This window comes from Trichechus manatus, unplaced genomic scaffold (assembly GCF_000243295.1).
Source record: "Trichechus manatus latirostris isolate Lorelei unplaced genomic scaffold, TriManLat1.0 scaffold00094, whole genome shotgun sequence".
NCBI classification, from domain to species: Eukaryota; Metazoa; Chordata; class Mammalia; order Sirenia; family Trichechidae; genus Trichechus; species Trichechus manatus.
Genome location: NW_004444030.1, coordinates 3043605 through 3061968, shown reverse-complemented (window position 1 = coordinate 3061968; position 18364 = coordinate 3043605). Strand labels below are relative to the sequence as shown.

The 18364-nt window shown below is 35.4% G+C and overlaps 1 protein-coding gene across 6 annotated transcripts in view; it reads left to right on the top strand.

The window, feature by feature from the left end:
- Nucleotides 1–18364, top strand: part of CWF19L2 (CWF19 like cell cycle control factor 2) — a 163445-nt gene that overhangs the window by 41587 nt on the left and 103494 nt on the right. For all 6 annotated transcript variants that reach the window (XM_004382469.2, XM_023736940.1, XM_023736941.1 and 3 more), the window contains 2 exons: nt 772–887; nt 5816–6483. In XM_004382469.2, the coding sequence (XP_004382526.1) occupies nt 772–887; nt 5816–6483 (784 nt within the window). The remainder of the gene's footprint in view (nt 1–771; nt 888–5815; nt 6484–18364) is intronic.

Here is an 18364-nt window from a genome sequence, read left to right as displayed (position 1 = left end):
CATTCAGATATTCATAGTTGGTAATCAAGACTGAAGTAAGATAATTTGTTTTACCATACATTTCATCTTTGTCTTCTCTAACTCTCTTATTTGTTCTTTGTGCTGCATTTAAGGTAGCTCCCCCCACATCCATTGTATATAATTTTATTCCTTATTTTTAGGAATTCTCTCCCTACTCTTATCTTTGCTGATAGAAACCCAACTCTCTTTTTTTGAGCCTGGTTTGTTGAATTTCTCCCAGACTTCCAGTTAGAAATAATCCTTTACTTCTCTGATTTTCTATAAGCCTTTAAATCTTTTTATAATACTTTTCACACATTATCCTTATTTTAATTGTTTATACTTCATTCTCTTTGGTTGGAATTTTCCTGAGGATAGTTGTCTTCATCTTTTCCTTCCCCATAGTGGCAAAACTCTGTACCTGACATACAAACCAAACCAAAACCAAACCCTTTGCTGTCGAGTCGATTCTGACTCATAGTGACCGTATAGGACAGAGTAGAACTTTGAGTTTCCAAGGAGTGCTTGGTGGATTCGAACTGCCAACCTTTTGGTTAGCAGCCGTAGCTGTTAACCACTATGCCACCGGAGTTTCCACCTGATATGTATAGGCACTCAATATATGCTGAATTGAATTTGCAGTGCACTTATTTTTATTTATTCCAGGAAAATATTTAAGTTTCTAGTTTGGAAGTCATCATAGAAGCAGTAAATATTAATTCTTTGATAACAACATGAAAAATATAACTGACATTTAATATTGGAATTTAGTTTCAGTAGTAGAAGATGGTGGATTAAGCTGGCTAACGAAGTCTTATCAAAGAATGAAGGAACAAGCTGAGAAACAAAATAGAAATTTTGAAGACATTGTAGCTGAAAGATATGGGGTAAGTATCTGTATTAAGGATATATGTATTATTTTTAGAGACATATAAAAAATCAGTGCGGTTGTCAGTGTTTTGTGCCATGAAACACTTTTGAATTGAATTTATACTAAATTTCAAATACTACTGAAGTCATTTTCTGCTTTTCATTATTATATAAACTTATATAACTTTTTTTTTGATATAATGAAACTTAAGTATATAAAACCTAGAAGTACCTAATAAAATTTAAGTATGTTAAAATGACATTTTCTCATTGTGAAAAATTTAAGTAATACAGGAAAATCTCCATAGTACACCTCTGGAGATAACCACTGTTGACATTCTGGCATATTCCAGAGTTGTTTTCCTGTGAGAGTGTTGGTGTGTGTACACTCCTAAAACAATGGAACCATGCTGTACATGCTGTTTTAGAATTAGCTTCTGTATTCACCATGTGTGGATAATTTTTCTATTTCTGTATGTATTGATTTTTTTTTTTTTTAATTTCCAGAGGGAAGCAGGTTTAGAAGTAGTAAGATTTTGAAAATATAGAAAAGCAAAAAAAAAAGAGGTGGGGGAGGAGGGTTAAAAATAAAATCATGCTTAGTTCTAAGAGAGTCTCTGCCAACATTTAGGTATATATTTTTCTGGATTTTAAAAAATTTATTATGTACATTTAAACTACACATTTTTATAAAAATAGGCTCATAGAATATATCTTGCTTCTTTTACTTACTAATATATAGTTTGATGCCAGTAAGTATAATATACATTTAGTGACTTCTTAATATTTTCCTATGTATTTGTATGACTGTACCATTATTTATTTGTTTTATCATCAATGGATGGACATTTATGTGTCCCCTCCCCCCAGTTAAATAGCAGTCTGCTGAACATCGTTGTCTAATGCATTTTGCATACTTATCTGATTATTTTTTTGAGAAGAATTAGTAAAAATGAAATTTCTGGTTTAAAGGATGTGGACATTTAATGTGAGATGTATGTTGCTAAATTTTTCTACAGAAAATTGTATCAGTTATACTCATTAAAAAATGTCTCTTTCATCATATAACTGTCAACAGTGCGATTATCAGTCTTCATAGTCTGTGCTATTGTGATTGGTAAAAAAAGTTTTTTTTTTTTGCTTTTATTTTTATTCATTTGACTACTAGTGAATTGAATATTTATTTCATACCTTTGGTCACCCGTATTTTTTAGTGAATTGTATTGTTTGCTTTTTTTTTTGGTGGGGAGCAGATATTGATTTGCTTCTTAGTTGTTGTTAGGTGCTGTCGAGTTAATTTCAACTCATAGTGACCCCATGTGACAGAGTAGAACTGCCCCATAGGATTTTCTAGGCTGTAATCTTTATGCGAGGGGCCCTGGTGGTGCAGTGATTAAGAGCTCAGGCTGGTAACCAGAGGGTTGGCAGTTCAAATCCACCAGCCACTCATTGGAAACCCTGTGGGCAGTTCTACTCTGTCCATAGGGTCACTGTGAGTCAGAATCAACTTGACAGCAGTGGTTTTGGTTTAATTTTTATGGGAGCAGATTGCCAGGTCTTTCTCCCTTGAAGCCACTGGGTCAGTTTGAACCACCAACGTTTTGGTTATCAGCTGAGCGTTTAACTGTTATGCCACCAGGGCTCCTTACTGATTTGCTTAAGACATTTGTAATAAATCTATTCAGCTTTTCCCCTTAGTTTCATGTTCTTTTTTTAAACTTTGTTTATATTTTGTTTAGATAAGTTTTAAATATTTTTTACCTAGCAAAACCCATCAGAATTTTCTTCCAATACTTAATACTCTTGGTGTAATTTGTTGTCAGGTCTTTCCCATCCTAGTGTCATAAAAAAATGTGCACCTGCATTTATTTTGAGTACTTATTCAGCTTTATTTATTTATTTATGTTTATTTTTAATCTATCTGGAATATATATTTGTGTATGGTATAAAGCAGAGATCCAGCTTTCCTCAAATCTTTGCCTAGTTGTTTATGATATGCTGGATGAATTATTCTTTTCACAATAATTTTGGCATGTTTATTAGATAGTAAATTTCCTTATTTGGATCTGTTCCTTTACTTTTGAATTTATTCCATTGCATTATCTTTTCCAGGACTAGTATCATACTGTTATAATTAATATAATTTTCAGTAACTCATGCAGATAGCAAGTAATTAGTGATTGCCTTCTATGTGGCAATGGAAGTCGTATCTCATTACTTTCATTACTTATTAAAAAGATTAGCTTTTTATTCTTATGTTTTTCTTATTAAATTTAGAATCATTTTGTCAAGTTCAAGCTCAACAAAAAAAACATTTTCCTAAAATTCCAATATAAACTTACAACTTATTTTGGAATTTTGATTTAAATTTGACTAAATAGGATCCTGGGTGGCACAAACTGTTAAACACTTGACTATTAGCTGAAATCTGGCCGTTTGAACCCACCTAGAGGGACTTTGGAAGATGGGCCTGGCAGCTTGCTTCCTAAAGGTCAGAGCCTTGAAAACCTATGAAGCAGTTCTACTGTGCGTATATGGGGTTGCCGTGAGTCATAATTGACTTGACGGCAGCTAGCAACAACAAATTTATAGATAAGTGCAAGATAATTAATATCTTTATAATGTTGAATCATCCCATCCTAAAACACTGGCTGTTTCTTTTCAATAGTTCTTCAGTAATTTTTTCTGCAGTTATTGTGCATTTGTCATTTGAGGTTATTTTAAATTATTATATTTGTAAATTGTGAATTGAATCTTTTTTTGCCTTATGTTTTCCGACTTGCAATCGATTAGATTTGAACCTTAATATATGACCATTTACCTTTCTTCCTTACCATGTAGGATCACAGTTCCTCTTAAGAGTTTGCCAAAAGTAAAAATAACAGTTTCAACCACCTGTCCCTTACAAGAGGACACTTACTATATATGTCATTAGTGATAGTCCCCAAATTAGACTGTCAGTTGCCTGTCATATAACTTGAATTTCATTCTCTGAATGAGTTTGGCAACCAACTCCTGGAATGTAGTCAAGAAAGGGTTCAGAGGCTTTTACTCTGATGGTGAGGTTACATACTTGCTGTCACTGACTCAGATGACTTCAACATTTATTGTCTTGGGTCAGATGCTTATTCTTTGGTCAGTTTAAGCATGTGATATTACAGTTGCTCCTCCCTTTAATTCCAAGACAGCAGTGTATGTCTGTCCATTTGCAAACATACATAACAAACCTTTGGAATTCTTCAAAGTTATCAACAACATATGTATTTTTGTATCCCCCCCCATCTTTCTAATAGTATTAAGGTGTACCAAAAACAAAACAAAACAATGTTTTTTGGTGTATAAACATTCATGGCTCTTATAGCTTCCTGGTGAATCATTTCATTTATCAGTATAGAAACTCTCTCTCTCTCTCCTTTTTTTTTCTCCATTAATGTCTTTTCTTGAAATCTACTTCATGTTATCATTAAAGTTAAGACACACATGTAAATCTGTATTTTTCAAATGATGTAAAATATGAAATAGTATGTAATTTCTCTGTTTGTTACAAGATAAGAACTTTAACATGTTTTGATCCCCCCATCCCACCTCTCAGATTTTATTAAAATAATTTGGAATTTTAGTTTCAGTTTATTATAAATTTAAAAAAAAAAAATACAGTGCATCTTTTCCTTGATGATTACGTTAAATTTCACAACTACAAGAACAGTTATTCAGACTTAACTATTATGTTTGCCATTTGGTCTATGGCATGTCTTCCTTTTTTCAGAGATCTTTATCTTGATTCATTTTTGGTTTGGCTTAATCATCTTGAGTAATTTTTTCTCCAGAATTAATAAATGATATGCTTTCTGATTTCTTGTGTTTTTTAAAATGACTTTTTATTGCCCACATCAGAGCAGGGTAGTTTGGCTGTGAATTGAATTCTATATATAGAATTATAGACTTATAATATTTTCCAAAATTTTATCTTTGTTCCATAATCTTCTGGCATTATAGATGAAAAATTGATAGCAAGTTTATTTTCTTTTCTTTGGAGATAATGTGTTATCTATTTACCTGCATATATATACACACATTCACACTTATCCACTCCTTTCCCTGATCAGTTTTGGTGAAGGATTTCTTTTTTTCCTTGATTTTTGAGATTCAGGAATTAGGGTATTTATATATATATATCTTTCTCTGCGTTCCCCCGTCCTGCCTTACCTTCACACCCATCCCCCCAAGGTTCCAGGGCTATCGGGGGAACCCCATCTGATCTGGAAACTCAACTGGGGGAAATTTTTTTTAATTTTTTTTTTATTAATGGTTTTCTTCCATCATCTTTGCTCCTCCTTTTTGGAAGTACTAATACATGCTTATTAGATCCTCTAGAATCAATTGTCCATGTGTCTTTTTTTCTTATAACCTGCATCTATTTTCTAAAGGATAGAGAATTCACAGGCTAGTGTTGAACTCTCTAGTTTAGTTTTCAGCACTTTCCATTCTTCTATTTGTGTATCTGGGCAATTTTTTAGGCATACAGTTTTCATTTACACGCCTTTCTTGTGCTTGAACTGCTCCTTTTTTCATGTGAGTCTTATATTTTAGCAGTATGGTAACTTCTTGAATCTCACAGTAGGAATTAATTATTTAAAAAAATTATGTCTCTGCTGTTTACTGTATAATTCTTTGGTTTAGCGTAGGGCATTCAGTGTATAATTCCCCTTTTGAGGTCCTAGATATTTTTTGTTATTTAGTAATTTCTTGTTGTTCACTCGTAGTTTTTTAAATATCAATTCTGGGGTAGAAGGATTGTATGGGTCTTTTTTTTTTAATTTTCCTTGGTGGACTTTACTTGTATTGTGACAGATAGCAGTGGGTCATTGCACAATGGCATTTGGGGGGAAAGTCACTGGAGCTGTTTTTAATTTTAGATATTTTGTTTAATTTTTCTCTTTTGTAGTCAATGGAAATATTTCAGTTGAAATTAAAAGAAGCTGAAAAGACTGCATCCAAAAAAGAAGATTGTAGACAAGAACGGTGGAGGAAACCAACGTATTCAGATAAAGCACAAAGTAGTCAAGAACGTAGAAAATCAGACTTAGTAAATTATAATAAAAATTCAAGGGATAGATATAGTGTAACAGATAGTACAAACAATGTTAATAAAGATAAGTTTAGTGGTGATGAAAAGGATAATAATAGATTCAGGTCTTTAGAAACGCACAGAAGACAGTACAATCCAAGGCAAAATCAGGAGTTTTCTTCTGTTGGAAATTTGAGACCTAAATTCGTAAGACCCTCTGATGATGAAGAACTGTCATTTCATAGCAAGGGCAGAAACTTTGAACCATCTAGTTCATCTTCAGCATCGATAGCTCAGGGTTCTTTGCGTTGTGGTTTTCGAAAACCCACAGAGAACAGTGAAGAATGTTTATCATCATGGAGTCGATCTGACAGGAGAGAAGGAGACAAGAAACACTCAAATCAAAAGGCTTCATTAGAAACCAGTAGCAGTGTTGACTACGGACACATTCCAGGAGATGTGAGAGAAAAGTCACAGGATGAAAGCTTGAGAGATGACCCTCCAAAAAAAGAACATCTGCCGGACACAAAGTCTTCCTTATCTGGGTATTTTGTCATTTGTTTTTTAAACTGATAAATGAATATTAAAGTCTGGAGGATTCAAAGAACTGAACTATATTTTTAGAACTACAGTTATTAATTAGATAGGAGTTATATTCTGTTTCTTAAAATTGATGTAAGAGATAAGATATACAGTTTTAACAATACGTTTGTTTTATTTTATTGATTTCATTATTTTTCCAAGTTTTATTTAACACAAAAGCTGGAAGAAGAATTGGGTAGCTATATTTGCTCAAAATTTGTTGCTTTTTTACAGTTTAAAAAGCTGAATATATCAACCGTTTTAAATGAATGTACTGCAGGAAATGTTTTGGTAGATTTTGTTACTGATGTCATATTACTTTGTAAGGAAATTACTGTTAAGTATGATAATAATTGTAAATAATGCATGTCTATGGGGGTCTAGGAGATGGAAGGGAAAATATGCTGCCATAACCCAAATATGAAGCGACAAAGATAGGCCAAAGATACTGCTGAAGGAAGCATGAATTATGATAGTAGTTTTGCAGAGAAAGAATCTACTCTTGGTGATTGGCAGGTTTTAAAGGTAATGTGAAAGCTTTAAAAACGAAATATAGGTAGGATAGTGCTTTTACCTTAATGATTAGGGAAATAGGAAGCACTTACTGGTTGTATTATTATTGTACCTGTTGCACTTAATGTGGGGCTGGGTCAGAAGAAGAGGAAATGCAGTTGAATGGAATCAAATCTGTCAGGCTGGCCCTGTTCAGGATAGCCAGAAATCCAAAATAAGTGTTCAGAAGGTAATGACAAACTTCGACTTGAATGATTATTAATATGTTAAAAAGAAAATACCAACAAATGAGTGGAACACTAAAGGAAGAGATTTTATACACTTCATTGGTAGTAGTAGATATAAGCATTGTGGTTTGGGGTTGTGAATGTGGTAAATCGCTTTTATTAAAGACTCCATATGAAGCTGTGGATTATTGTAGTTTTCAGTGGGAGGGAGCTGGCAAAATCTGGGCTCAGTGATGAACCCCCAGTCGAATGTGCTGTGGTTCAGGTCAAGGCATTGCTCCCAGGAAACCAAATGAGAAATCCAGTTGTATTGACTGGATAAATATGGGAGAGATTAGAGAACGTCTAAGGCTGTGTGCATATATAATTGTCCAGGCTTCACTCTAGGCGCCCTGGGTGTAGACTATTTCCAGTCTCCGCTTACTAGTGGTCTCAGGTTCTTATTTCCTAGTATCATTAGGGTTGGCTTAACATTTGGGCAATATGTAGATTTTGACATCTCTGACTCCAGTTAAGCAAAGTATGCAAAGCAGTCTGCATGGTTAATATTCCATCTGGTTCTCTAATTGTTTCATATTTGTGTAGTTTATCTAAAGGCTGTGACCTTTTCAGAAGCAGATCATCAGGGCTTTCTTTCACAGCACCACTGGGTGGGTTTGAACCACCAACCTTTAGGTTAGTAGCAGAGTGCTCCACTAAAAAGTGCACTCACTAAAAGCCTTTTTTTTTTTTTTTTTTTTGGGTTTAAAGACAGTATTCTTTGTTACCTCTGTTAATTTGGAATCACACAGTTTGATTCTTTCCATGAATTTCATGATTGGCTGGAGAGGGAAAGAATCTAGGAATCATACACATATACGTGAAATAAAAAACTCATGGGCATATAGAGTGGTATAAAATAAGAGACCAGGGTAAGACTTTGAAAAATGCCTATTTTCAGGGACTAGAAAGATTCAGTTAAGGACTTTTAGAAGCTGTTAGTGTGTCTGAACATTATCCTGAGAATATGTTGAAATTCTTTATAAAATACCAGAATTCTAGAGGATTTTAGAACTGAGAAAAAAATCATAGAACTGATTTAGTCTGACTCCTGCATTTTACAGATGTGAAAACAGGAAACTGAGGTTGTGAATTACACAGTGGTATGTAGCTGGGGCTGACAGGCTTAACAAAGTATGTCCCGTGCAGTATTTGGACGTACGGACACTAAAAAGTTATTTGTTGTTTACTTGAAATTGAAATTTAACTGGATGTCGCGGTGGCACAAGCAGTTTGCACTCTGCTACTAACCTAAAGGTTGGTGGTTCAGACCCACCCAGTGGTGCTGTGAAAGAAAGCCCTGACGATCTGCTTCTGAAAAGGTCACAGCCTTGAAAACTCTATGGAGCAGTTTGGCTCCCTTTTTTTCGTAAGTACCTTTCTTATTTTCTTGCTAGAACTAGAGGTAGGTTCACTTTCCTTTTGCTCTTTTCTTTGTTTACTTATCACTTACTTAACCTACTCCCTTATTCAAATATTTTTTAAGCCCTTGTTTTTCACCTGTGCCCTGGTGGCATAGTGGTTAAGAGCTTGGCTGTTAACCAAAAGGTCAGCAGTTCGAATCTACCAGCCACTCCTTGGAAACCCTGTGGGGCACTTCTTCTGTGTCCTATAGGGTTGCTATAGTGGGAATCAACTTGACAGCAACAGGTTTGGTTTTTTGGTGTTTTTTTTTTTCACCTAGCACTGAGGGAGAAATTAAAAAAAAAAAAATTGTATGACATACTATCCTTCCAGGACCTTATAGTTTTTTGGTGTAGTAAGGTAATCAAACATTCATGTAAAGTTAATGCAGAGCAGTACTTGAATTAGTACTGAGATGGCTTGAGTTTATGGATTGCTTTTTTACCTCAGCCTTTACTTGGCATGATTGCCCATTGATTGGAATTAGGATATTTATTCTTGTGGCTAGTCCTTTCCTGTATTACAGGTAAATTAGAAATGAAAATAGGTAGTTAGATTTGGTTTGAAATCTGTTGTCTTAGACTTTTTACTATAAAATGGGCTTCTTTGTATTTTAAATGTTAGTAGCATGGTTTGTATAATTCACACATCTGTGTCGTCAGGTAGTTTGATTAGATTCAGTTTTGGATATGTCATGTTCTTAGTCACAGATATGGATTAGCATATATAAAAGGAAAGCCATTCCACCTTACCCTTTTATTACATTTCCAGTATTAAAACAGTTTTTAATTAGCAAGCTACCTCAATCCACTAATTTTTGTTAGTAAATTTTATTTAGAAAGCAGAGATAAGTATCTTGAGTCAACAAATCCTAAATCCTGGCACCTAAGTTTTAACTTTTTCTGATTGGAAAAGTAGTACATGTTCAGTATAAAAAAATTATTTTTGGAAAGTGTAATAAAGCATAAAAATGCAACGTTGCTTAACGTTAGTATAATTTCTCCTTTTTTCCCTAAATATAGTTTAGAGTATATTATATACAATTTGGTTGCCTCCTGCTTTTACTTATAAGTATTTTCGAAGTCATTAAAATTCCTGTTATTCCTAAGCAGCCATAATGGTTGAGTTTTATTCTACTGAAGTATAGTATGATTTGCTTAATTATTCCCCTATTAGTCAACATTTAGGCTATCTCCAGTTTTTTCCCCCCTATTATAGTAAAGCTGCAGTCAGTATCGTTAGGCAGAGATTTTAGTATGAATTTCTGATCTTTTCCTTTGGTTAAATTTCGACAGGTGGTAATATTGAATCAAAGGATATGAACATTTTTATGACTCCCAGTGTAGTTATAAAATTACTTGGCATAGAGGTTATACTAAACTATAATTTCACCAGCAGGTATGAGAGAGGATCGGTTTCATTGTGTGTTTTATTATTATAAACAAGTTTGGCTAATGTATTTACTTTGTTATTGTTGAGGATGAAATTTTTCAGTTTTTAATCTTCTGTATTTCATCTTTAATGAATAGTCTGTCTTTGATTTTGACCTTCTGTTGAAATCCTAGTATTATTTGATTTGACTGAACTTTTTTTTTGTATTAACGATTTCTTATTTGTTGTAAGTGATTTATTTGGGTTTTTTGCTTTTGAATTTTTAAAACTTTACACTTGTGTTATATTTTTATACACCAAAGTTTAAAATAGTTTGTGTTGTCAAAAGTTTTGAAAATTTTCTGTATGATTTCTTCCATCTCTTTTGTCCATTAATTCTTAGTTTCATGTGTTTGTAGGATTTTAATAGGATTCTGACAGAGTTAAAGCCAAGACTAGAGATGGTAGTTATAAATATTAAATTCCAGAGACAGATAAAAAAACAAAACAAAACTGCTTGCTGTCAAGTCAATTCTGACTCACAGCGACCCTGTAGGACAGAGTAGAACTGCCCCATAGGTTTCCAAGGAGCAGCTGGTGGATTCGAACTGCTGACCTTTTTTGGTAAGCAGCCGTAGCTCTTAACCACTGCACCACCAGGGCCCCAAAGACAGATATGGTGGGATAAAATGAAATGGAAATCTTAATACACTGATTATGGGAAAGTTATTGATAACCTTTGTTAAGGTAATTTTGGTTAAATATGAGAAAGATTAAATGATTAGAGACATAACCCCATTGCCCTCCAGTTGATCCTGTCTCATAGCAACCCTATAGCACAGAGTAGAACTGCGCTATAGCGTTTCCAAGGCTGTAATCTTTATGGAAGCAGACTGCTACATCTTTCTCCCGTGGAGCAGCTGGTGTGTTAGAACCACCAACCTTTTGGTTAGCAGCTGAGTGCTTTAACCATTGCACCACCAGAGCTCCTAGATTAGAGGCATAGGAAAGAGTTAAAGAACTGCCAGAAGTAAAACATTTTCAGTGAGGATTGGAAAATACTTTTAGTCTGTTGTGAAATAGATATTTGTATCATAGGTTAGTCTGCCAGACTGGAAGGTTGAAACAACTAGTATCTTGGTCTAATATGAATGTTAATGATTGGAGAGATTTTTTGAATTTCATGTAAGTTTAACATTCTTGGTATTTATTTTATTACTTTTTAAAACAATAAACCAGTTGTAACGATGTAAGTGATAAATATATGTGGAAAAATTTGAACAGTACAGAAGAGTGTAAAATGAAAGGTCTCCCTTCTTGCCACCTTCAACCCTAATCCACCTTCCAGAGTAAGTAATGTTAAGTGTCCTTCCAACTTTTTTTAGTGCCTATACTAGCATATGAATATGCGCAAAATATATATTGTGTGTATATATATATACACACGTATACATACATACACACACACACACACACGCACACACACGGAGCACTAGTGGCGCTGTTGTTAAGAGCTCGGCTGCTAACCTAAAGATTGGCATTTCCAATCCACCAGCCGCTCCTTGGAAACCCTATGGGGCAATTCTCCTCCGTCCTATAGGGTTGCTATGAGTCGGAATCGACTCGACAGGAATGGTTTTGGTTTGGTTGACTTTATATATATACACATATGCATATCTTATATGTATTTCTGTATATTTGACTGAGACAACTTCACAATGCACATATTACCTGAACCTTGTGTTTTTCAATTAATATATATTAAGATCTTTTTACATCAGCCCATATATTATCTACATTTTTTATTTTTAAGGCTTTTTAGTATTGTAAAATTTGGGGCCCTGGTGGCACAGTGGTTAAGAGCTATGGCTGGTAACCAACAGGTCAGCAGCTCGAATCCCCCAGCTCCTCCTTGGAACCTGTATGGGGCAGTTCTACTCTGTCCTGTAGGGTTGATATGAGTCTGAGTCGACTCGACGGCTACGGGCTTGGTTTTGGTTATTGTAAAATTTAGGTAAACCTAATATTTTTCACCAGTCTCCTGTTAATGGACATTTAAGCTGTTTCCAGTTTGTTGCTCTTACAAACAGCACTACAGTGAATATTTTTTTATGTGTGTCTTTTCACACTTTTGAAAATGGCTGTAAAATAAATTCTAAGGAGTGAAACTGTGATGTCAAAGAGTAGATGCATTTTACTTTTTATCTATTTTGCTATATTAACCTCCAAAGAGATGGTACCACTTTACACTCTTAAAAGCTGTATATGAGAATGACACCCCCCTCACTTCCTTGCTGACAGTATATTAAATCTTTTAATATTTATATTTAAGTAATTGAGAAATAGAATCTTCTTGATTTGTATTTCTTTAAATATGGGTGCATTTTTTTTTATTCTTCTAGTTTAAATGAAGTTTCCATTTCAAGTTAGTCTCCCTTACAAAAATTTATACGTACATTGCTATGTGATCCTAATAGCTCTCCCCATACTGTGACAGCATACTCCTGCTTTCCACCCCTGATTCCCCATGTCCATTCCAACCAGCTCCTAACCCTCTCTGCCTTCCCATCTCATCTCTGAACAGAAGCTGCCCATTTAGTCTCCTGTATCTACTTGAGCTAAGGGGCACACTCCTCACGAGTATCAGTTTATGTCCCACAGTCCAGTCCAATCCCTGTCTGAAGAGTTGGCCTCAGAAATTGTTTTAGTTCTGGACTGATAGAGAATCCAGGGGCCATGCTTTACAGGGTTCCTCCAGTTTAAATCAGACCATCAAATCTGGTCTTCTTACCAGAGTTTGAGTTCTGCACCCCACCTTTCTCATGCTCCATCAGGGACTCTCTGTTGTGTTTCCCCATCAGGGCGGTCGTTGGTGGTAGCCAGGCACCATCCAGTTCCTCTGGTCTCAGGCTCATGAAGTCTCTGGTTTATGTGGCCCTTTCTGTCTCTTGGGCTAATACTTTCCTTGCATCTTTGGTGTTCTTCATTCTCCTTTACTCCAGGTGGTTGGGACCAATTGAAGCATCTTAGATGGCAGCTTGCAAGCTTCCAAGACACCAGACGCCACTCATCTTTTGGTGAAGTCTTTTTAGGAGCTCTCAGTTATCTAGTCTCCCTTCTGGTGCTTGTGCATTGTTACTTATGGTTCGTATAGTGTTTATGCTATGTATTAGGGCTTCTAGTGTTGTCCCTATTTTTTCTTGCATGATCTTTATCGTTTTTGATTTTAAGTCTTTGATCCACTTTGAGTTAGTTTTTGTGCATGGTGTGAGGTCGGGTCTTGTTTCAGTTTTTTGCAGATGGATATCCAGTTATGCCAGCACCATTCGTTAAGGAAACTGTCTTTTCCCCAATTAATGGACTTTGGGCCTTTGTCGAATATCTGCTGCTCATAGGTTGGTGAATTTAAGTCTGGATTCTCAATTCTGTTCCGTCGGTCTATGTATCTGTTGTACCAGTACCAGGCTGTTTTGACTACCGTGGTGGTATAATAGGTTCTAAAATCAGGTAGTGTGAGGCCTCTCACTTTGTTCTTCTTCTTGAGTAATGCTTTACTTATTCAGGGCCTGTTCCTTTCCACATGAAGTTGGTGACTTGTTTCTCCATCTCATTAAAAAATGTTGGTGGAATTTGAATTGGGATTGCATTGTATCTGTGGATCGCTTTGGGTAGAATTGACATTTTCACAATGTTGAGTCTACCTATCCATGAGCAAGGTATGTTTTTCCACTTACGCAGGTCTCTTTCGGTTTCTTTCAGTAGTGTCTTGTAGTTTTCGTTGTATACGTCTTTTATGTCTCTGGATAGACTTGTTCCTAAGTATTTTATCTTCTTGGGGACTACTGTAAATGGTACTGATTTGGTGATTTCCTCTTCAAGGTTCTCTTTGTTGATGTAAGGGAATCCAACTGATTTTTGTATGTTTATCTTGGATCCTGAAACTTTGCTGAAATCTTCTGTTAGTTCCAGTAGTTTTCGTGTGGATTCTTTGGGGTTTTCTGTGTATAAGATCATATCTGCAAATAGAGATACTTTGACTTCTTCCTTACCAATTTGGATGCCCTTTATTTCTTTTTCTAGCCTAATTGCCCTGGCTAGGACCTCCAGCACAATGTTGAATAAGAGTGTTGATAAAGGGCATCCTTGTCTGGTTTCTGTTCTCAAGGGGAATGCTTTCGGAGTCTCTCCATTTAGGATGATGTTGGCTTTTGGCTTTGTATAAATGCCCTTAATTATCTTGGGGAATTTCCCTTCTATTCCTATTTTGTTGAGTGTTTTTATCACGAATGGGTGTTGGACTTTGTCAAATGCCTTTTCTGCATCAATTGATAAGATCATGTGGTTCTTGTCTTTTGTTTTATTTATGTGATGGATTACATTGATTGTTTTTCTAATGTTGAACCATCCCTGCATACCTGGTATAAAGCCCACCTGATCATGGTGAATTTTTTTTTTTTTTTTGATATGTTGCTGAATTCGGTTGGCTAGAATTTTGTTGAGGATTTTTGCGTCAGTGTTCATGAGGGATATTGTTCTGTGATTTTCTTTTTTTGTGGTGTCTACCTGGTTTTGGTATCAGGGTTATGCTGGCTTCATAAAATGAGTTTGGGAGTATTCCATCCTTTTCTATGCCGTGAAATCGCTTTAGTAGTAGTAGTGTTAACTCTTCTCTGAAAGTTTGGTAGAATTCTCCAGTGAAGCCATCCGGGCCAGGGCTTTTTTTTGTTGTTGTTGTTGTACTTTAGATGAAAGTTTACAGAACAAATAGTTTCTCATTACACAGTCAGTACGCATATTGTTTTATGACGTTGGTTAACAAACCCACAACATATCAAAACTCTCCCCTTGGAAGACCTCTTTTCTTTTTTGGTGAAAATATACATAGCCAAAGACACACCTTTTTAAAAAATTTCTACATGTACAATTCAGTGACATCAATTACATTCTTCCAGTTGTGCTGCTATTCTCACTGTCCTTTTCTAGATTATTCCATCACCATTATTTTCAACTCACTGGCCAGGGCTTTTTTTTTTTTTTTTGAGGAGTTTTTTAATTACCTTTTCAATCTCTTCTTTTGTTATCGGTTTATTTAGTAGTTCTACCTATGTATTAGATTAGGTAGGTCGTGAATTTCTAGAAATTTGTGCATTTCCTCTAGGTTTTCAAATATGTTAGAGTACAATTCTTTATAGTATTCTGTTATGATTCTTTTAATTTCAGTTGGGTCTGTTGTGATATCACCTGTCTCATTTCTTGTTTGGGTTATCTGCTTCCTCTCCTGTTTTTCTTTTGTTAGTTTGGCCAGTGGTTTAGCGATTTTGTTGATCTTTTCAGAGAACCAGCTTTTGGTATTGTTAACTCTTTCAATTGTTTTTCTATTCTCTATTTCATTTAATTCTGCTCTAATTCTTATTATTTCCTTTCTACTGGTGCCTGAGGGCTTCTTTTGCTGCTGTCTTTCTACTTGTTCTGGTTGTAGGGTTAATGTTTCGATTATGGCCCTTTCTTCTTTTTGGATGTGTGCATTTATTGCTATAAACTGACCTCTGAGCGCTGTTTTGCTGTGTCCCAAAGGTTCTGGTAGGATGTGTTTTCATTCTTGTTTGATTCTATGAATTTCTTTATTTTATCTTTAATTTCTTCTATAACCCAGTAGTTTTTGAGCAAGGTGTTGTTCAGTTTCCATGTGTTTGATTTTTTTCCATTGTTGATTCCTACTTTTATGGCTTTATGGTCAGAAAAGATACTTTGTAATATTTTGATGCTTTGGATTTTGTTAAGGCTTGCTTTATGGCGTAATATGTGGTCTCTTCTGGAGAATGTTCCATGTGCATTAGGAAAGAAAGTATACTTGGCTGCTGTTGGGTGGAGTGCTCGGTATATGTCTATGAGATCAAGTGGGTGGAGTGCTCGGTATATGTCTATGAGATCAAGTTGGTGGATTGTAGCATTTAGCTCTTCCGTATCTTTGTTGAGGTTCTTTCTGGATGTTCTGTCCTTCACCGAAAGTGGTGTGTTGAAGTCTCCTCCTACTACTGTGGAGCTGTCTGTCTCTCTTTTCAGTGCTGTTGGAGTTTGTTTTATGTATTTTGGAGCCCTATCATTGGGTGCGTAAATATTTATTGTAGTTCTGTCTTCCTGGTGTATTGACCCTTCAATCCTCTTATAGTGCCGTTCCTTATCCTTTGTGGTGGATATTACTTTAAAGTCTATTTTGTCAGGGATTAATATTGCGACTCCTGCTCTTTTTTGATTGTTGTTCACTTGATATATTTTTTTCCACCCTTTGAGTTTTAGTTTGTCTTTAAGTTGAAGGTGTGTCTCTTGTAGGCAGCATGTAGATGAATGGTCTTTTTTTATCCAGTCTGCCACTCTCTGTCTCTTTATTGGTGCATTTAGTCCATTTACATTCAGCATAATTATTAATAGGTATGAGTTTAGTGCTATCATTTTGATGTCATTTTTTGTGTGTTCATAGTTTCTTTGTTCCACTTAATTTTCTGTGCTGAGTCATTTTTCTTTATGTATTTTTTTCGTCTATTTCATTGTTGTTGAGTTTCTGTTTGCTGAGTTCTTATATTTTTCTAGTTTTTTACTTGACTTGTAGGATTGTTAGTTTCCTTTGTGGTTACCTTAATATTTACCCATATTTTTCTTAGTTTTTACCAGTCTTTATTTCTTTATATCGCCTTGACTTCCTCTCCATATGAAAAATCTATGTCTACCTTTTTTAAGTCCCTCTTTTTGTTTTAATGTTGTCATCTTTTACATATTGACATCTGTTTCCCTATTTTTAGTGTTTTAGCTTTGATTTACTTTTCTGACTTCCCTATCAGGGTTGATATCTGGTTGTTCTGTCCTGTGTTCCTGTCTTGGTTTGTTATCTGATGTTAACTGATTTTCTAACCGGAGGACTTCCTTTAGTATTTCTTGTAATTTTCGTTTGTTTTTTGCAGATTCCCTAAACTTCTGTTTATCTGGAAATGCCCTTATTTCGCCATCAGATTTGAGAGACAGTTTTGCTGGGTATATAATTCTTGACTGGCAGTTTTTTTCCTTCAAGGCTTTATATATGTCATCCCATTGCCTTCTTGCCTGCATGGTTTCTGCTGAGTAGTCCAAACTTATTGACTCTTCTTTGTAAATGACTTTTCATTTATCCCTGGCTGCTCTTAAAATTCTCTCTTTATCTTTGGTTTTGGCCAGTTTGATTATAATATGTCCTGGTGACTTTATTTTGTGATCTGTCTTATGTGGGGTTCGATAAACATCTTGGATAGATATCTCATCATCTTTCATGATATCAGGGAAGTTTTCTGCCAACAAATCTTCAACAATTCTCCTTGTATTTTCTGTTATCCCCCTCGTTCTGGTACTCCAATCACTCGTAGTTTATTCCTCTTGATAGAGTCCCACATAATTCTTAGGGTTTCTTCATTTTTTTAAAATCATTTTATCTGATTTTTCCTCAAATAAGTTGGTGTCAAGTACTTTATCTTCAATCTCAGTAATTCTGACTTCCTTTGCCTCAGTTCTGCTCTTATGACTTTCTATTGAGCTGTCTAATCATGAAATTTTATTGTTAATCTTCTGGATTTCTGATTGCTGTCTCTCTGTGAATTCTTGCAGCCTGTTAAATTTGTCATTATGCTCTTCTCTAATCTTTTTCATTTCCTCTATTACATGTTCTGCGTTTTGCTTAATTTCTTTACTAATTTCTTGAAGAGTTCTGTATATTAATCTTTTGTATTCTCTCTCCGGTAATTCCAAGAAATTTTCCTCCTGTGGAAAATTTCTAGATTCTTTATTTTGGGAGCTTGCTGATGCCATCATGGATTGCCTCTTTATGTGATTTGATATTAACTGTTATCTCCAAGCCATGAGTAAGTTCTTATATTTATTTTATGTTTGCTTACTGTGTCCTAGCTTCTTGTTTTGTTTTGATATGCCCAAATAGGCTGCTTGTATGAGCTAGTTTGATTATTGGCACATTTGAAGCTCTAATGTCCTGTCACCAGGTAGTTAGATCTGTTACTAGGTATGTGAGCTCAGGAGTCTGCCCACTCCTCCTGTATGGATTCAGCTCAAGTGCCCAGATAGATAGCCACCAAGTGTGTGGTGTAGGCTCTCACCTACAGTCCTAGACAGGCATGGGTGATTGGTGTAGGCACAGGCATCTGGCTGCGGCAGGGGGACATACTTTTAGCAAGGCAGGGGGCTGACGGCTGCCCCCAAGTGTCCAGAAGGAAGGCATGTCCCTGTTCCCTAGAGCGCATTGTTGGGTGGGTTT